The sequence below is a fragment of the Temnothorax longispinosus genome, chromosome 2 (genome assembly GCF_030848805.1).
Source record: "Temnothorax longispinosus isolate EJ_2023e chromosome 2, Tlon_JGU_v1, whole genome shotgun sequence".
Classification (NCBI taxonomy): Eukaryota; Metazoa; Arthropoda; class Insecta; order Hymenoptera; family Formicidae; genus Temnothorax; species Temnothorax longispinosus.
The window spans coordinates 24,135,129-24,157,755 of NC_092359.1; the positions used below are offsets into that span (position 1 = coordinate 24,135,129).

At 30.2% G+C, this 22,627-nt stretch overlaps 1 protein-coding gene across 3 annotated transcripts in view; it reads right to left on the reverse strand.

Annotated features, from left to right (window-relative positions):
* Positions 1 to 128: 128 nt before the first annotated feature.
* The window catches only part of Cpx (synaptic transmission protein complexin), a 128,906-nt gene continuing 106,407 nt past the window's right edge, over positions 129 to 22,627 (reverse strand). For all 3 annotated transcript variants that reach the window (XM_071771175.1, XM_071771176.1, XM_071771177.1), the window contains 2 exons: positions 18,182 to 18,311; positions 129 to 17,042 (listed from right to left, as the gene is read on the reverse strand). In XM_071771175.1, coding sequence (XP_071627276.1) covers positions 16,969 to 17,042; positions 18,182 to 18,311 — 204 coding nt within the window. In that variant the 3' untranslated portion in view covers positions 129 to 16,968. The remainder of the gene's footprint in view (positions 17,043 to 18,181; positions 18,312 to 22,627) is intronic.

The window sequence follows — 22,627 nt, forward strand, 5'->3', positions numbered from 1 at the left end:
CTTTTTGTGATTCTTTTCAATGGCTCGTTGAAGAAAAAAAAACGATTCCTTGAAAGAAAAACTTTAATTTCCGTCTAAAATAGGATTTTGTCAGGGAAGTATTCGATGTGATTGATAAGAAAGTATAATACTTGATTATTTTTGCTTTTTATTAATTTTCAACAAATATCTCAGATTAAGTCATCGCTAGAAAAAAACAAACACAAATTTTACTCGAGCAGTAAGCGTCTCCTCTACTGGAATACATTTTCGTCGAGACACCCTGTATATCCTGCGAGAGTGTATACTTGTGTGGGTGAATGTTGGGTGGTCACTTAATTTCTAAGGTTTTTTTTTTATATAATATATATAATATATATATATCTAACAACAATATAATATTATCATCATTCGCCTCTTTCTCTTCCATTTTTTTTTTACTTTGTTAATGTTACATAATACATTATTATATTCAACAATAAACTCGTTTGTATCATTCCTTTATGGATTAGGTTAGCCTCTACGCACTGCTACTTTATACAAGGATTTTATTCCTCCGCCATACATTGTCATTTTTACCTTCCTTTGTTCACGCGAGCTTCCTGTTTTCTCTTCAGCGTTCTCTTTTTCATCTGTCGCAAAATAGTCCTCCGATTCGAGGATTTCGGAATCCCAGCTTTCCATAAAGCGAAGGATATATACAAATCTTTAACAAGTCATAAGAAGAATAAATGGTCTGACAATTAAATCCGTTTAGATAAAACTTATTCAGATTTTAATGCAACTCATTTTCGTAAAGTTGATAATAAGTCTTTTAAAATAAAATCTTTTTCTGCATCCATACACTTATTTTAGCTATGTTTTTACTACTAGAGCAACTCTTTAATTGAAATACCGTTGAAGATAAATGAAAAATTACACGAGTATCTTGTCGTGTAATTTTTCGTCATTTTTAGTGTGCTCTGTCAGCTTAGAAAAAGGAATATGTCTACAAACTTAATTGTCAGATCAAGTAAATGCAAAATTGAACAAACTCTAAGGGAAATATAGATAGATTCAATATTTACAGTTTCTTAACACGAAATTTAATATTCGATGTTGGAAATTAAGAACACAAAACCTTGATCAATTAAAATTTAAATTGTGTGAGTATAGCCATAAGAATCATGTATATTCCTTAGGATATATTCCTTAGGATATATTCGATTTTTGATTTTATGACCAAAATTAATAACCGCCACTAGGACGAAAATATAACGGAAAAATCCCAAGAGCCCTAGCAAAGCACAAACTTATGACTCGAAGAGTTAATTTGTTCATAAGTTTCAAGAGTCCAGACAATCTTCAGATCATTCGCGACCTTCCATTCATTTTCCGAGCAAGCTTCGTGCGATTCTCGTTCACTCCTTCTCACATTCTACATTCAGTGTGTTGCTAAATTCTCCAAATAATTTTATTCTAATCGTTCTTAGTTTAAGGACATCTCTTCGCAGATATCTGCCCGCATAAAAGAAAAATAAGCTCAGACTTATTTCCAAGTTATCGTGGATCTCTTAGATTAGATTAGATTATAATCCAAGCTTAATTCTTTTACCTTTGTCTTTATTCCTTCCAACTGATCCCTTTATTACGATACGTTCTGAGATGTTTAACTTTGTTTTATAAAGATATTCCAGATCTGCGAAAAGTTGTCATAAAAGTTTTTAAATTTTTCGCTGTTAATCCTAGAACCTTAATTATTTTTGATAATAACAAACATAATTTATAAAAATTTTGTGTTTCAATATATATTGTTAAATTATTTATTATAACTAAATTATAATTTTTGAAACAGTGTTTATGATTAAATGTCAAATTTTTTTGTATGAATTAAAGTTAGTAACCTTTCATTAAGGTTCCAGGATTGATCGTAATTTACTTAAGCACTCGTTCGATAATAGTAATTGTAGGCATCAATAGTATTGCTTCTTGGTTTAACGAAATCACGAAGAGTCTGGTCCGCAACAATATCGAACGTACGCTATCGTCAAGAACAAATATGACAATTACTATTATAAAATAAGACAGAAAGTTTTATATAAATCGACGAAAGATTTTCATGTCTATTTCAATCTATTGGATTATTATTCTATTTTTTAATGTGTTTCTTATAAGAAAAGGAACTAAATTTAATTTCGCGAAATTAAACAACAAATATATAAAATTATCATTTTTTACATCATTATTTCTTGTTGTTATTAATATATCCACTTTTCTTACATTAATTAAATTTTGTTATTAAATAAATTTTTCCAATTTTTTTTTATTCTGTAAGTATGATAATTTGTTTACTAATTTATATAGTGTCCTAATAGATTAATATAAGACAGAATATAATGCTCATGTTAAGACATTAAAACATTAGACGAAGTTTAATTTGAAATAATTTATACAATCCTCAAATATTTGAATTAACATGGAAAATTCAAATATTTATACAATATTACCATATTATGAAACTTATATAATAATCCCACGCACTCTCTCTCTCTCTCTCTCTCTCTCTCTCTCTCTCATTCTTTTAGAGAAAGTAATATTAGTATAAAAGTAAATTTCAAAGTAATATGACGTTCAACAATACAAGGGTGTCCAATCAACGCCACTTTCATCTGCGAGTAGATTCTGTTGTTAATATTCAGTCGATTTTTTTCTTTATTAAAAATGTTAGTTGGAATATAATTTCTTTCTTATAAAAAAACCAAAGACAGACAATTGTAGACAATTTCTCTTAGACAGTTACATCAAGAATTAAATAAAATATATATATGAATAAAATAACGTCCCATTTTAAATTTTTAATAATCGATTCAAAATTAATTGAAGAATCTGTAAATAAAAAAAACACATTTGATTTTGAACGCCTTGTATATAATTCTTGCGACAGCGATAATAACGATAACACCTTTTCACAAATATCGCACAAGTTCGCTCGGACATGTTGGTATAACGAATCATTGCTAACTCGAATGGCAGTCGAAAATGCGGAGTCTTTTTAACGCTCTTCCTTTCGTAATTCATTCACAATCATCGACAAAGTTCTCTTTCTTTCTTTCTCTCTCTTTCTTTCTCTCTCTCTCACTCTCCCTTTCTCTCGTTTCCATGAATATTCCCTCAGCACTCTCTTGTGTATAAAGCTAAAGTCTACCTACTTAACCACATATGGTTTGTTAACTTTTTTCTTAATAATGTATCTTGCTTAACGCCTAACTTCTCTAACCACGGTCATCCTCGAACTATCGCGTTTCTTCTCGTTAATGCTCCAGAAAGAAAATCAAACACAACAATCCTTGCTCAAATACTGAGAAAATAGCTTTTTACTTACAAATAACGAGAAGAAATCGTTACGCGAACGTGCTCGACATAAATTACCTGTACGTTGACTTGAGTTATTTGTAAGTCGAAATATATCAAACTTACGAGACGTTCTATTATTCGAACTTCTATTATTGTTCTCATTTGTTATTCTAAAATGATTTCTTAAAGTGAACGCGGCAATTCGAGGACAACCTGTACGCAATGATCATCATCGTCATCACTTCTCGCGATGTGAGCGATCGTAATAGTAATCGATTAACGTTAAGTTATCATTATTACTTTATAATGCGCTGTGTCGTTGTCTCTGAATCTGAATAGCCAAGTCGGTGTTCTCGAATTTCCCGGTGTTCCTCGAGATCGTGCGTTAATCATCGAATTTCAATAATAATCATTTTGCGAATAATTATTTCTCTCTTGATTAACGGGATTAATACTCAACTAACAACTTGATTGCAAAAGGAAAGCTAAAAATTTCAAGGCAACTAAATTTAAAAACTGAGGAATTCTCGAGTCCAAGAATTCGAGGATCTATATGAATCCTAGGATGGCGCGAATATCTAATAGTTCAACAATCTACACTTCCAAAGGTGTAAGAATTCACAGACCCAAGAATTCACAAATTAATCCGCAAAAATCAATGTTATCCACGAGGATCTAAACATCTACAATTCTTAGAGTTCACCTAAAGACTTCCTCTATAATCTAAAGGACATATCTAGGAACTCTTTCGTAAATACAAACGTCTCGAGGAAGTGAGAAACCCGCCCGTATTGTAATTTTACTTTTTTATCGTATTCGCTCTCGGTTGCGGTTTTACGATAAAACCATCATTGTAAAAACGATAACGAGTTAAGATGTAGGTCGAGATGTCCCTAGAAATTTTTATGTACATGGAAAAAACATAACATCTGCCGCCTTGATCCTCAAAATTTTCGGCGCTATTTGGGCTTAACGAGGTCATTCCTTTTTTTTTTTTTTTTTTTTTAGGAATTATTACTGGTTTTTCTATCCTCTCAATAGTTTCCTTGATTATCAAGTAGTCAAGCAGGATCGATACTAGTCGCACGTAGAAGATGGAGGAACGGAAATTTAATTTGCGATTTAGAAAAGTCGAGTCCCCTCGTAGGTGCGGAAACTTGAAATTTGCTTTAAAAGAGCTTTTGTCACTTTCAGTTTATAGAATATTTAAATTATTCAATTTTGTCGATTGGGCTAATATCAGTATTATTTATCGTTAAAGTTTGTGACATTAAGATCGAATCCTGAGAATCTTGAGATTCTTAAGTTTAATTATTTACAAATCGTTATAGTGACGAATCCTCAGTCCACGGATGTAACACGAATTAAGTTTATTTCAATTTCTTTGCCGTTCCATTTCTCCTCCCTATTCATTTTTTCTCAGAATCGACCGATCACATTTGAGATTTACCCGTTCTATTGTCAATCCATGATTGACGTCGAGTATTTTTTTTTTTAATGATTTAACATTGAAGAAAAATTGATTCGAGGAATTGATCGAGCGATCAATGAGATGTTGTGGCCTACGATCGGTGAAGAGGAGTTAATTCGTGACTTCAACGACACTTCTTGACTGCTGAAGTTAAACACGATTTGTATTTAGCCTAAATACAATGTAGAAAATTTGAATATCACCGTGTTACGTAACGTAAATAGACAAGTATAGAAAGCAGCAGCTGTATTATATTCTTTTTCTTTCCTCATTTGTAGAAAGGGAAACACGCCCGCTCCGTTCTATTACTTGCCTACCTTGATTATCTGTATAAACCGTAATTTAGATTATTCTATGTCTACACTACTCACAGATACTAATAAACGTTTTTGTACTGAATACAATGCATCGTTAACCAAATTTCTCGTATCGTCTACATAATCAATCTGTGTTTATGTGTTCCCTCCAGTCGCGAAGTGAGACAAAAACTAACTTCGCTTCACGGTAGATCAGCCGATAGATCGATCGGTATTAGATTAGAAATATTCGGTACGCTGAGGCGCGAGATGTGCCCCTCGCATTATTTAGAGAGCGGTTCTCACATGTGAAAATCTACAAAACACAAATTGTCGCGCGTTTCTTCTTCTTTGACATGTATGTATAATGTATATATCACGTGCCACGTGCCACGCGAGATTGGCTTAGGGTGGCTGAAGGGAAAGGGAGTGTTAGATTCTTCTTTAATGTATGAAAGTTATGTACTTGTCGCAAGCACGACATGTTGCACAGCACGCACGAGAGACAATAAAACATAAACATAAAAATGATTTGAGCAAGTCCGAGAGCATTTCAGAAGAATGCAAATATGATTATACAGAAAAAATACGTGTGTTTTCTTTCAAAAAATGCTACGAATTAGTGATTAAATAAAAAACAAATAAATGGAAATAAGAACTATTGCATTTAAACTAATATATAAGTTAGTCTCTACGTTCTCAATTCATAATAGTAATTATAATTGTATATGGGACATAAATAATGGTTGTAATTGAAAATGGGTCAAATGAAGAAAGACTCAAAATAATAACGTGATTATATGCATCAGAATTGTAGAAATTTTTTCATTTTTTGCTGTTAATCGTACATTAAGCTATCGTACGGAGAATTCCTCGAGAAATTGCAGAAATTTTCCGACGATCTTTTCATATTAGCGACATGGCGACGAGCATTATTATCCCCAAACAATATAATTTATAATTCAACTATAAGTTCTACTATAATAATATAACTTATATTATAAGAACCTTTCGATTTACTTAATGAATCTAGTTTCAAAGAAATTATTTTATTTCTTAGTTTTTTATTTTGCAGAAGCAAATTAACGAGGAAATATTTAATAACATTTTTGTTGGTAATGTGATAAGTATAAAGTTATAATAAATTAATAAATATTAACATGTAACGAGAGATGAAATATATAATAATGAAATATATAATTAATATAATAGGAGCAATAATGATAATTGTTTGTAATATTGATATAACTTTTTTTTTATGGATTATGTAATTAAAATATTGATTTCTAATGACTTATTTCAAAATCGCGAAATAACAGTTTCTCATATTGTTTAGGGTTAATGTTGATTATTAAGAAACAACAACGACACACGACATTAGTCAGCAGTAACATCGGCATCAGCGACAACATCGAATATTCGATGTTCTTTTGCTTTACATGCCATTACATTTTGCTTCATATTTTCTTCTATTTTACTACATAGATTAAGTATAGAATAGAGAAGTAGGGTGCAACGCAACGTATATACGCGTTACACGTAAGTAATTACATTATAATTAAGTGACACTACGGAAAAATTACAGAGAGAGCTAAATATCCGATCAAGAGAAAATACATCATATTGCGTTTCATCTCCAATAGAATTGAGAGAAAGAGCACATCATTTTTTTCATTGAACAGCGAAGTTTCGATGCAAGCGAGATGTTTTCGTCTTCGAGATTCCATTTCTGAACAATCATTTCAAAATTGGAGTTACACTGACCTCTGTATTTGTTCTTCTTATGGAATTTTATAAATCTCGTTTTTGTCTCGGCATGTACATGTGGTTTTAATTGTATGACAAGTTGATCATTAACATAATTTCTTGAAAAGAGCCAAGTAATATAAAATATAATTAATTTTTAAGTTTAATTGCTTGATAAGTTGATCGTTAACATAATTTCTTGAAAAGATTCAACTAATATAATTAGTTTTAAGTTTTGTAAAGAGCGAGAATAGCATCTTGAAGACGAAAACAATTCTTGTTTTGCTTCGAAGGAAAGATAGTGAATGCATCAATCAATTTCACAAAATTCGTTAAACCTTGCAAATACTTGACATAAGAAGTTTGGATTTTTTTACTTAATTGTAAATATATTAATATAAAATTAATATTGATCATATCGAATTTAACATTATAAAAAATTGTAAGTTAAATATCTAATAATATATGAACCATCGATTTTAACATATTATAGAATGTTAATCCAATAAAGCAAACTTTCACCTTATTTATAACGGACTATTCACAATAGCATGATATATCTCAGATATATTTTTCTTTGAAATTGAAATTAACACCCGAAGTAACAAAGCAGACCACATCTGACATCGAAAGGAAAAAAGAACTGTAGAGAGAAATTAGCATTCTCAAATAACATGTACTTGAGATACATTTGCATCAATCTGAAATTCAGATAAGCGCAAGTACGATAATTAATCAATGCATTTCACTCAGCTTAGCCTTCGTGTCCTTTGCATAGCAAGAACAACATCGTTACAACGAAGAGCGCATGCATTTCACATACAACATTTTAACTAATATGGGAATCAAAAGTTGTGGGGACTGTTTAACCGACTTTTATAAGTCAAACTCATTCTTAATTTACAATTAATATTAAATGAAATCCGATTCCATACTTTTAATGATCATTTCTCTCGCGGAAAATGAATAAGTTGCTTTCTTATATGTCATGTTTCAAAGATTAAAACATAATAGTTATATACAAGTAAAGAAAAAATATAAAATTAAATAACGAAGACATTAAGTATTGAAAAAATAGAGAGAGATATTTGTTTATTATGTATTAACATTGATTCCCATATATTTAAACGTGCTACGTAGAGACACATCAAAAGTTTTCTAGAGCAACAGCAGTTAATAGAGAGATTAGTATAGAGATTAATGCAGGACCATTACGATTACAGGAGAATAAGTCGCGATAAGTGAGACGAGAGAAAGCGATTAAGCAAAATATTTTACGTCACTGTTAATTGCTGCATTTAAATGGCCATTACAATTAAGTAGACCAGGATAATGTTTCAGTCATGGTAAGCCTGTCTACTTTTTACTAAAGAGTTAAATTATTGGGTGTCAATGTTTTTAGTTATAATCCGCTTTTAATTGTAGATTAAAGTTTGTTCCGGAGAACATTCCTGGTCCTTTAAGTGTGTCGCCATATGTCTTTCTACAAGCGAGAGCATTAATTCCAGTATTCGAAGGTCTACTAGTATCCAGATATTGGGATTTTTTAATATGTGCATTATTTTGGTCAAATTTCAAATATAATTAATTGTTTTGTTTATTGAATCTAAATATTTTAACATTCTCATGTTCTTGTGAATCCAGAGAACCTTATTATAAAAATTCTGTCGAAAATAGAAAAAGAGTATAAGGAATCATATTCGTAAAACATCAAATGTTATGTGTTTCACATTAACATTTATAAAATAGTCTTATAAATTTTAATATATCGGGAAATGTTAATGCTCTCTCTTGTAGAGATCTTAATTTGTGAATATATTCGACTTACACACCTACAACAGATAAATACTGCGTATATTGAAAATTATACGAGACAACGTATATGCATATATCTTCGGTAAATCGATTTATATTGAGTAATTGACTTCGAGTATAACATCGCTTTGGATATAATCTGAACGGCGGGGTACATCGCGAGGATGTTCGAAGAGTATAGCAACGGTGTCAGTACCCTAATTAAAAACTCATAACTACGAAAGTATAGCAATTTGAGAAATTAAATCAAATATTATTCTATGACAAAATTCATAAATAAAAAAAATTTCCGTATAAATATAAAGAAGATATCTGTGTCATATAATATCTGTATATTACTATATAAGAATTATAAGTTTTCCAAGAAAAAATTAAGACTTTTTATCATAATGTATCTAATATTATCAATTTGTTAACTTGACAATGAAATAAGAATCTATAAATCTTCCGTTTGCAGTTATGAGAGTTAATCAGGATGATTAAACACGCAAGACGATTTACAGGAAAGAGCGTAAATTTCGGCCGAGACCGGATCTTCGAAAATGACCTCGTCGTTCATTTATCTTTCTAACTCTGATAACAAAATATATATATGTATATATTTGTGTGTGTTGTATTAATATATATATTTTTTTTCTTTGATTATATTAATCCTAAAATTAAGAAATTGACGATAAATATAATTATTATCGTTAGTATAAGTATATATTTAAATAATATTAATGTCAATAATATTACAAAAATATAATTATAAATAGGATTAACAATAACATAATTAATAAAATAGAATAAAATTATAATTTTTAATTGCTATTTATCTCGTATCTTTTATACAATAAACTTTAAATCTTTATATACTTCACGTAATTTTTGTAAATAAATAATATTATAATATGTCACAGAAATTATCTATGAACGAAGCGCATGACGATGAGTTCAACTTCTTTGAAATTGTATTAGAGAGGTTCCGATATTGATTACGCCGTTTGGGATTAATCGTGGAACGAATTACCCGTTACAGGGTAATTTTCGAAGATCTTCAGCCAGACAGACAGTTACACGAGAGCAATAAGCTGCGCGACGAAGAAGATCAGCCAGTCAGTGACATTGATAAAGAAGACACGTGAAGCGGAGTAGAAATTTGACATGCATATCGATAGATAGATGAAAGATTACACATCGAGTACAATTTAAAAATATATTGCAAAAAATAATTTTTTGTTTCTTCCGCGTCTTGGATATATTAGTCGATCGTCTCCTTGATTCTCGTGCGCGAATCGTTGGAGGTTTGGTTGTCAGTCAAGATCACTTCTTTTTTTTGCATAACTCCGTAGAAAAACGCAAAGACAATCGTAGTTGCAAATATTATAGATACAGAATGTTTATAAAATAATGGTTCAAAAATCGATATGTTGAATAGTTGAATATATTAAACCTAGAAAAAAATGTCACAGTCAACACATTAGCCTTCACTATAACCGGCAACGTGACATTTTCTACACGTGACATTTTGTATATTTTGAAAACGGTAAGATTGCAGATCCTCTTTGATTGAGATTTTTTTACTTGGTTTAACAAATTCTTTTTTATATATTAATTTGAACCATTATCTTTTCTAAACATTCTTTGTAGATATAGGATGTTTAATATAGTGAAAATAAGTATAATAATGATTTAATTTGTAATTGTATGAGACGAAATGTGTATAGAAAAAACTTGATTAATTCTATGATCCCATATACGCAGCTAATTTGTATGTTTTCATAAATCTTTATCTAATTCACGAAATTACATATTAGTATTTAATGCAAATAAATATATATCTTAAAAAAATAGCAGTAAAATAAATTAATTAATAAAACAAATATATATAAAATAAAAAATATATATAAGTAATAAATTAATAAATAATTGCATATAACAAACATATTACGTTATTGTATTATTACAAGACAAATCTTACGTCAGTTAATTAAAATATAATAATATATATATAGCAAAACAACAATTAATAAAAAATAAATAAAAAATTTTGCATATGCAGATATTTATATAAATATAATAAAATAACATTTTTCACAAAAAATGTGATGTAATTTCAGAATCTGATCAATTTCAATTTACCATAAATATAACCCTATAACACAATTGCTCTACACCATCCCCTAAGTTACAAATTCAATCTCTCCAAGAGCAATTAATTCATTCGTATCTAATTTATGACTATTTTTTCTCAATCATGTCTCTCGATTAGAACGTGATCTTGAAGACCACAAATCAGTTTTAAACTTATGAAAATCCCCATTCGTCTCCCAAGCAAGATCGAAAGGGGAACGGGGATAAGTCAAATGCTGAAAGAAAAGTTTTTGGTTTGTTTTTCGTGAACAAACAGCTGCAGAGTCGCATCGGATGATGGAGTTTCTTGCTCTGAAAACCGAGGAAGAGAGAGAGAGGGTGAGAGAGAGAGGAGGAGGGAAAGGAGAGAAGAAGGAAAGGACGGGAGATAGCAGAGAGAAAAAGAGTCAAGTTGAAAAGAACAAAACTGAGAAGAAGAAAAAAGAAGGTAGCACGTTGTCAGCGATTTTTGCAAAACTTTCGGTCGTCGCCGAACTTGGCGAACTTCAGAAGCGGTTCTGCTCTTTCTGCGAATTGCTGCAGAAAGTTCGCGGTTTTTTTACGATGAAAGCGCGGAATAAATGCGGCCAGCGAAACGCTCTGTTTGCGTTCATTGAATATTGCTATTTGTTCAACGATAATTAATCCTTGGCTAGCGGAGCCTAAATCTTTTCGGATTCAGACAAGATTAATGACATTTTGTATAAATGTTTTGTAGAAAAATGAAATACATATAATAGTATAACTTGTAGATATATAATAAAATTTGATTTATTTTTATTATTTACTTATTCTTTTATTTTTATACCAAAATTTATTTTATTAATTTCTTAAGAACAAAATATTTAAAGGATATCATAAAATAAAAATCCTACAAACACATAATTTTACCCGAGTTTAGGTTTTAACCCGAAGGGTCCGACTTTGCTTTATGAAACTGCTAAACGTCCATGAAGATAATGTTGTGAGAGTTACGCATAACAATTTGCAGTGTTTGCAAAGTAAGCATGATCACTGACATTTTCTTTTACAATATTATTGCGAAAAAAATCATCGACTGAACAGCGAAATAAATACTGAAAATACGCAGAAAAATAACAATAAAAATAAATTAAAGCGCATTTCATAAAACTGAGGGAGTTTCCTCAGATCTCTCTGTACAACAACCAAAATAGTACACATATTGTAAAAATGGTAATTAAAATACAAATTATAAAATTACTGTACAATTTTTTAAAAAATACAACACTACAATACATTAATAAATAATACAGATAAAATATAATACATAAATACCAATTACAAAACTATAAATTAAACAGGAAATTACAAAAGAAAGAAAATTAAAAAATAGTCAAATATAACGAGTAAAAAAAGAGAAGGATTGATATTAAAGGAGAAATAAAAAACATTAAAAAGCAGCATGTTTTAAAAATTTCTAGAAATTCGGAGTTTTTTGGCGATACAAGGGAAAAGTAGTTAAGTTTGTAAACTGTAATATTAATAGTAATAAAAGAAATAAAATAAAAGACAAGTTTAAAAGAAAGAGACCGAAAGTGAACATATTTGAAGTAATCATATTTCTAGAATAAGAATTTAATTATTATTTAACCATAAATCAATAGAGTGACATCCAATTCATTCGCAATTATTTTTTTCCATGCGCCCTACTACTAACTTTGTTGTTAAACTTCAGTCTTTTAAGCTTTAAAATCCAACTTATATCAAATACAATTTGTTTAGATAATCAAATAAAGAAAACTTTTAATTTTAAGTCATAAAAATCATGAAAATTTGTCACGAAATTCAATTATCGAGCTATTTAGTAGAAATTTAGAAAGTTTAAAAAATACTCATAAAATTAATTAACAAAGTAAGTCAATAAATAAAAATTGAAAAGAACAAGCATATACATAGATACTATAATATTTTATCATTAGAGCATTTTGACCTCACCCTGTCAATGGTAAAACCAATTTATCACTTTATCATCAATTTGTTATTTATCATTTACGAATTGAATGTATTATTAATTCATTCTATCATGCCCCTCTCATTCGAGGATTAAGGAAATGTTAGAATGTATATGAATTTAACACGTCCAAATAAGAAAATACATTTCGTTTCTCTGTCTTCTGTACAAAAATGGTTCTACAATATACTAAACGTCTTTTTTCCCTCTCATTGTTTATCTCTGCTTTCATTTTTACGGCATACCTATTCCAACATATGTGTGCATGTGTGTCTGTTATTACAAATAATTAAAAAATTAGATGTGACCTCCGCACAAAAATAAAATTAGCTAAGGCAAAAGAAACTTTTTTACTTGCATTTAATTTAACATTAATATAATTAAATTTTAATATTAATGTAACATAACAATTTTTGAAAATCTTAAGAATTACCATAGAATTTACAATTTTTCTTAAAATACATATAAAAATGTTTTTAAATATTTTAAAATTAACAACAAAACAGATATTTAAAACTCGCAATAATAAACTTCTGGACGAGTAACCTAATAGTTTTAACACAATAATCTCGAAACGATAATCTATACCTAGATAACAATTCTTTTGTAATGTTAAACCAGATGTAATAAAATATTTAAAAATATGGAGTGAATCAATAATTTAAAAAATCTAGAAGAAACAACACGCAAAGCCAATAATCTAATTCTAATTAATTCATTAGTTAAATCGTATTGACCTTCTTTTCTTCTGTTTTCGAATTTAATAAAATGTTTGTATTGATATCGTATTTTTCACCATTACTATTTGTCTTATTAAATTACAATCTCTTGCAATTTTTAGACGAATGGCAGAGCGAGGACTATAGTAATTATCATTATTCGCATTTCGTGGTGATTTGCCGTGGCGCTCGATGTGTTCACTTGTAAGTATATAGCAATTTTTAATAATCATAGTAGCGTTATTAATAATAACGATAACAATAATAATAAGAACTCCTTCATCACCGTCTTCTCTCTCTTCTCTCCTTAGTGTATTAAAACAGTCGTCGAACGAACTTCTATCAACTACATAACTCAACTACAATTGTTATTATTTTTTCACTATCCGAAAAATCTTCCCTAAAAACTTAACGCGCTAACATACGTTTCTTTTTTTTGCTTCTTTCATCTTTTTTCTTCATTTATGTTTATATACATACATATATAAACTTTATCGTTATTGTTTATAACGAGCGAGAGAAGCTAAATATCCCGCCCTGCACCTGGCGTTTTCGAGCACGTGATATTTTTGCAAGTGTATATCTATCTCGAGAGTCGTATGCTGCGCGACCAGATAGCGCGGCATTATGTATAATTAAATTTTTATTTCTAAAAAAAGAGATTAGCGTTTAACTATAAAACATCGACTGCTAGCGAAGAAATAAATTATCGTATCAATTAACCAATTAAAACAATATTGCATGTACTTTATAGATCAGATTAGTGGATTTAAATCACTTGTAATTTATTATCAATAAATTGAACTTAAACGTACTAAACGCGTAAATATAGCTGGCTTTGATATGTTTATTGCACATCTTGTCCATTCAATGTATTATATTTCACTTGTATCAATTATGAAAAGACAATATGCTGTGAAGCCATAGTGAATATAACAGTGTATAATGGTAGTAGTATAATAATAATTGTGTGTGTATGTGTACTAAGAGTGGATATAAATCGGACATTGGTCACAAATAGTGAAAATCAATATGCTTGCTAACATTAGCATCGGCGATATAAATTAATTAGTAGATTAATCGACGATAGAATTAGATAATTTTGTAAGATTATTACTTCTTGATTTTTATTAATAGTGTCACTCTCGAATATTCGCTCATTAATTTTTACATTTTTATAATTCTAAAAATTTTAATTTTGTATTTTTCTCTTATATAATTAGTTTTGTATTGTAATTTTGCATTTGAGGCCAATTTTTAGTTGGATTACTAATAAGTTTTATTTTACACGATGTTACAGCTTGCCTTTTTACGTCATGATTAAAGAAGTTTATATATAGCTAGCAACCCATAGTTTTACAGTCAAAAGCAGCAATAATTATTATTTAAAATAAGAAGAATTTATAAATATGATAGAAGAGGAGAGCAATTAAAATAAAGACAGTCAGACTATAAGTGCAGCAATGTAAAGCATAGTACAGTTTTTGTACGACGCATTCGTTGGAGCTGTTAATTGACCATCTAATAGGGAAGTTTCGAGGTCCATATTCGAATATGTAATTGCTTCCGAAGTTTCCCATTTGACAGCCGATGTCTGACCGACTTGCACACAGACCATAATAACAACAATATAGTTGCACGTAGCAAGAAGCACCTCCTGCTACGTATCTTTTATTTCCGGAAAAATGAGAAGCTAATTGGTCACCGCACGAATCACGCTTGTTATTTCCTAGCTAGGTATGCAAAAACCGTAATCGTCGTACGGCAACTGTGACTGACTCTATAATTATAATCGTCGGATACGAAACTTAGAAAGCCTCGATGAATTTTCTTCAAAAAATTTCTGAGACCATTCTAAAAATTTCTATATACTATATCCCTATCCGAGAATCAATTAACATATCTGAAGCGTTCGCAATACTAGATCATCAGAAATACAGAATAACTAGATATTTCATAAAATATCTAGATAAACAAATCATTAATACTGGTAATAATTAAAGAGTGAATCATTAGTTCCTGTAATAATCAATAGTTGTAGTAAGTAATAGTTTTTAAATCACCAAATTGCGCCAAAAATTCTCCATATAACTATAGAATACCTAGACCAACTATAAATAGAAAATAACTCAGTATCTACAGTTAGATACCTCACTCGTCATACCAGATAATTGATTTGTTATAAACTATACTACATCTAAACACATTCTACAGAACACCTAATTATCCTATATAAAACAACATCACTTCACACTTCGTTTTAACTGCAACAATTACATAAAAAAATCACACTCTGGTCGAGTCAGCATTCTCTCTCTTTTCCTTTTTTTTCTTCATCGTCGATTACATCGTTTTTTACCCCCTAAATTTTCCCTTCACGAACACCATCGACGATCGACAATATTTCAGTCATCTCTCCTTTTGTTTTTTTTACACATATTCTTTTCTTTTATCATATTGTTTGTTTCCGAATCAAATGAGCTTAAGCTTTTGGATTTCTAATTCTTCTCCGCGATATTTAGCTACACGATCTTCATTCTTTCAAAAGACATACCGTGTCTATTTTTTGTTTCGTGCTTCTTTTCAAAATAATCATTGTGTCGAATTCTTTTGGTGATCAATTTTATTTCTCTTCAATGTCGTCAATGCCTGGATCTCTTCGTTTTGCGCTGAAAAACATCAGGTCATCTGTCGAGAATTTCTTCCGTCTTTAAGGATTCGAAGTTTATTTGCTCGCCGTAAGTATCGAGAGAATTAGTTTTTGTATTTTCTCAACAAGCATCTTTTAATCTCATTCCTTATTCTGTGGATTTATTTTGTCTTCTGATTTTCTGGTATTTACTGTATAAATTTAACAGCATGCTCTGCTGTTTATTTAGTTAATACTTTTGTTGAAATATTTGTAATATATATTTGTTTTGAGTTATTTTATTATTAGGTTCCTGTAATGGATGATTACATTTGAATTTACTGGAATTGTCGATACATTTTACCAGCATTAAATTTTAAAGTTTCTTAAAGATTTCTTTTAGAATTGAATCCATTCTTAGGTTTTCATTTTGTATGCTCAGTTAGTAATCTTCTCTCAATTTCAGTTCGTTTAACGTTTCTCTGCGTAAAAGATAATAATTCTTCTGTCATTTTTAACGTCAAATCTTAAGCAGGATAAAATCCTCGACAGGATTCTTTCGATTTCCGAAGTTGTGACGGCAATGAAAAATCTTTTAAGAATCCTTTTTTTTTTAATCCTTGGGATATCTTCTGGCTCATTTTCGTCGTTCACTTTGCTTTAAGCAATGATCGACCAATCGAATGTTGAAATTGATCTCGGATTGATTGGCACGACGATGGCGTTCCAACGTTGGTGACTCCACGTATCAGTTTTCCTCTTTCTCGTTGCTTCGTTATCTCTTCCGCTACCCCTTCCTCCATTGCTCCTTCGAGTAGCAGGGCGGACACGAGTCCGATGATAACGTACGACGTCGTCGTCATCTTTCTCGCGAACCGCGCGATGCAATAGGCTCATTGGAGGCTGCACTTACTTTCAATTTGCGACTTGATCTCATTCACTTGCGTTTCTATCGTATTTCTCAATTCTGAAACAGTCAAAATAAGAACGTGTCAAAGTCTATAAAAATTGATAATCAAAATAAAATATTTTTTAGAAAGAAAAAAACAAGAAAGAGAGAAAAGTATATAAAGGGAAAGAAAAGGAATATATTGTGATCCCGACAGACAAAAATCTATATTTAACAAAGTTGTTTGTTTAAAAAATTGTAATTCTCTTTTCAAAACCTCTAATTTAAATAAACAACAAATTTTTCAGTTTTTAGCTTTTTCTTAAAGGTAATTATGCAGAAATTCATTTTATCTCAAATTTATTTTATCGCAAATTTTAATTTACACTTATGTATTCTTATGAATATGAAAATGAATTATATATAAATTAAAACTGTTATTATGAAATACAAATAAAATTAGAAAATGTTGCTGTACATTCCATTTTAATGAGTAGAACATGAGTAGAAATTAATTTTTACCGGGTCTCACAATTAGACCTAATTTCTAAGAGTTTTAAGATCCAATAAAGATCTAATAAAATAATCTTGTTTACATGTGCTATATGTAATGTGTGATATGATAAGTAATTAACGGTATATATATATATATATATATATATATATATATATATATATATATGAGTTCAAACATATTTGGGCAGCTGGTAGATGTTTCTGAATCCCTCTAGTGTTGTTATGGGTTTAGAGTAATTTCCCTAAGGACTTGGTTTGTTCTTTAAGGTTCTACTACATATTCACACAGACATGATTCAACGCTCTCTCATAAATAGTGATATGGAACGTAGTCGTAGGATTAGATTCGTGTTTGCAAAATTAGAACATTTGTCAGATTTTTTAGCCCGTCGAATTTTGTAAATCCATAGGTGCAATATAGTGCTTTGCTGAATTTAGTATAATTGATGTCAATATCTTTAAAAAACATTTTATAGTTTGATAATGATAGCAATAACGATTTTAAACATATTAAAATGAACATTATCTTCTCTTGTGAGATCTCATTTGTCTTATTTTTACTTTATCTTACGTATTCAAAGTGGACAAAATTTTATTATTCATAATCACTCGAAAAATTGTAAGTTAAAACTAATTTGACTGATTTAAATCTATTGAATCTATATTAAATATATTGAAAGAATATTGCGAGCACTACATACTGGTAAACTCATCTTCGTCTTCGGCTTCAGCTTCGGCCGCGAGTTCCTCCGGTGTTTTCTTCTTTCGCATCAGAGGATTAGGCTCTTCCTGTGGCATTTCTTGCACCTCTTCCTTTTTCTTTATATTATACTGCAAATAAAAAAAAACAATATCTCATCAAGTGAGATAGAAGAACCTACAATTTTTCTTTTCAACGTTAAAAACTTGATTATTCAATCATTTATAATGTTATAAGATCTTTATATATGAATAAGTATTTCAATTTATTATAATATTAGTTTGCTATCCTACTTTTTAAATTTATTATTATACACTATAATTATATAATAAATATATATATAATTATATATCATACATGTAACATTTTTTTTATATTACATTATATTTTTTATCATATAATATTTATTTTACTTTATTGTATTAATTTATATTTTAACAAGCAATTAGTATCTGCCTCTTTTCTTCCCTCCCACCTCCTCTTTCTCTTTCTCTAACTGCTATTTAACACATCCAATTTACAACAAGCAGCGATGGTCTTCGCGTATACTATCGATGCTTTGTATTCTTGGTACAACAATAAGCTCGATTGCGGAGCAAGCTGGACATAGCATTAATGGTACAAGTGCCGTTACCGCCGCGTGTATAGGAATATGCCTCATATACAAGTATTATCATTACCTATGGGATATGTATACGTTGTACCGCTGACCAAGGGCTCATTAATAATTGGTGCCTTTCAGTGAAATGATTTGTTATGCAACGGATAATAGCGCATACTCGACATCAGCGCAAGTCACGAGTGCCTTTGTTTCCTTCAGATGAGTCGCTTTCAGAAAAAACGCGTTGTAAAGTAAAAAAAAATATATATGTATATGGAGTCCAACGTTATTTCAGAAAAACCGTTGAACTCCTAACGCAATTTCTGTATCTATTGCTTACTATAGATACCTACATTAGCTCGCTTAAGTATACATTAATTCTCTAGTTGAAGAAAAATCATTGGCGCATTTCACAAACCTATAATAAGTAATATGATAAATTAGTACGTACAAGATATGTTTTCTTCCCTCAACTTATAACTTATACGGTATTGATATATAGCGCGATGAAAAGTACAGTTAATCTTCTTTTTGTTCCAATCAATATATATTTCGTTAGCATATATAAATGACATTCAGTCAGCAATGTTTATTTAATTGTCTCTTTATTATATCAAGAATATTAATATTTTAAAAGTGATTAATATTTCAAAGAGATGGAAAATCAATATCGTTTCTCTCGTAAAAAATTTTTTTAATGGCAAAGAAATAATGAAAACGTTAAAAAATGTATACAAAAAAAAGTACGATAAACCGTGCTGGTCTTTTTAATGTAAATAATGCATTTGCATTTTTATTGAATCGAAAAAAAAATATCAATTAATATTCTAACTGGTACTTCAATTTCTGGAGTTTCAAAAGTATTTCTAGCATGCAGAAAAAAGAATTCTATTTTATTGTATGATTTTAATTCTTCGACCACATATTTGACGAGAATACGTTCTCTTTCAAACTCTCAATCTCTCAACGAAAATACGCGTTACATCGAGGAGACAGATAGCGCAAGGATAAACGAGCACTGTACCCCATACGTGGCAGCGTCAAATCTGATGCTCTGATCCTGACGTTAATTAATGTTCCTCGATACACGTACGCGCAACATATCCGCGCGCCTCTTGCATCTGCGTCTGTACGTCCGCTTCTGTCCATTCATGTTCGAAATTATGAGAACATTATTATGCGCCGGATTATGGCTGCGCGGCGATTTATCACGCGTTACATCTGGCTGGCACACATAACTATTTTAAGAATAACCAGACAATTTAAAAAGTACATAATTACAAAATAGAAAGAACTGAGGATCAATGCGTAAATAATTCTAATCAAATTTAATTAATTATGTATATATATATATATATATATTTAATTATATTTAATTAATTATGTATAATTATATACATATATACATTATATAATAGTTATTAATAAGTAGTAGTTAAATTTTTTAGAACATTGGATATTTCATATTCCTAATATATATGTATATACCTCTTATAATTAAGATTTCTTGCTTGTACTTACGTATAAATGATTCTTATCTCTAAAAACTACGAATATCGCACATTATCATATACAGTTAAATTTTGTGTAGCATATCTATTACACTTATTGTATACAATAATTGTATACAATAATTACAATCGTTTGGTAGCAATTAATGAATAAACAACTGCTTGAAGTTTTGCGCCATTCGCTTATTCTAATGATATTAGTACAGTGTGTTGCCTCCATGAAGCCCGCAGAGTGAGTCGCACTGCGGCGTTTTTGAGGCCTGCGTCCTTTCACGCTCTCGTTTCGATGTATTCTGCACTCTTATGTAACTAACTCATGTAAAAATATTCTTTTTCTTACCATTAGCTACTCCAAACAAAATAAATTATATTGAATAGATAATATTTTAGTATGAAACAATTATATTGAACAGATAATATTTTGATATTTTATCGAATTTTGAAAAATTTAATGTTTTACTAATATTTCCAAGGTTTCATCGACAATATTGACACATTTATAACTTTTTCTCTTCTCTCTCTCCCCTTTTTTCTCTCATAATCTATTCATTATTATATCTATAATACAAGCATTATTAGTATGCAGAGACAAAGAGAAGATTGGAAGAAGAGATTACGGTTTCTCGATACTCCCTATATACATCATAAATTTTGTCGGTGTTATAAATAGACAGAAGATCTGATACGGTGCCATATTACCGCGATAGGAAAATTGGAATCCGAGATCTCTGTCGGGATTCAGAGTTATAGTAGGCTTCAAAAGATATGTATCGTATTGCGCGTGATCTTTTTCTTGAAAATCTACGTATATATACTAATTACATTTTTTTAATTCGTAAACATGTATTTAAATAATCCTACAGTAGATATAAAAAAATTAATTCTCGATTATGCACACAGACATAAATAATATACATGTAAATTCTAAGATTTTATTTATAAAATAAACTGATATAATTTGTACGTGACAGATCCAATCGATCATTCACAGAGAAAAAGATCTTGCTACTATAGCGACAACTAACATTTTTTTGCTACGGGTAGCAAACTTTTTGCTATTGCAACAAAAGGTTTTGCTTATACTATTGCTAAATTAATTAGCTCTCGCAACAAAAAAAATGTTAGTTGTCAATATATAGTAACGAAAGATTGGCTAATGTAGCAAATCCTTTTTTTCGTGTTTAATCAATCAACGTTTATTGCCGCTCTGTTTTTCACAAACCAGTACATGCAGATCTACTCGCGATACTCCTGATACCATTAAATTAACTGATGCTTTGTAAATTAAATGGCCTTAACTTCGTTCATAAAGCACACGCTGTCAGGTACTTTCATGAGACGGTTCCTCGTTTGGTGAACGTCTTAAAAGGAGTCAGCCTGACTCTATTAGGAAGTCGCCATATTGAATGCAGGGACTCCCTACTAGAGTCAATTTGACCCCAGTTAAGTTCAATCTTCTCTCTTCTAGTTCGCTTCATCGTCGCCTCTTTCTTCTCGCCTGCATTGTCACATTTGATGCTTCCTCTTCCTTCCTCGGAGATTATCTTTGACATTTACTAGGATACGCGTGTTCAACAGGAACGATCAATCACCTTAGACCTTAATTATGATATGGTTAATGCCGAACTTGCCACTTATAACGATGACTGCCCTATTTTACTTAAGTAGACTTCTACACGTAAAATTTTCAGCGTTATCGGTTTTTTATCTCAATATCCGGGATACAATATCCCAATGGATTCAGCTTTCTTCGAAGTTACACTATTCCTCGTGTCGGTTTAGCATGTAAATTATTTAACGCAACCTTTGAAGGCATAGGCTATGCTGAATGTTACTGCCAATCGATCGTGCCTGATTCCATGCAATTTGCAATCGTTTTGACTGACTGAAAACGCCAACGCGAGGCTGGACATAGACGCCATAGATTGCTTTACGTTAGTTGCGTTGAAAATTTTATCGAGGCTAGATTAATAATAAACTGTTCTCATATATCAATTTATAGGTACTTCTACATATAACATCATTCTCTTTAATTGTGGTCTTATTATGATCTGACAAATACATTCACAAAACACATTCACTGATAAAGCAACTTTTATTTTAATTCGAGTTTCAACTTTTATATATATATATTAATGCTTCTTTAAAGTAGATTTCTTTTGTGTATATGTATATGTTTATTTTAACAATGTTTCCGTTGTTCACAAAACCTTTCAATTAAAATATTTCAACTGGAATGCAGATTAAAATCCTTTTCTCAAATGTTATTTGCATCATCATTTCTTCTGCTCAATAGTATCTATTAAAAGAAAAGAGTAGAAAAGAGGAAAAGAAA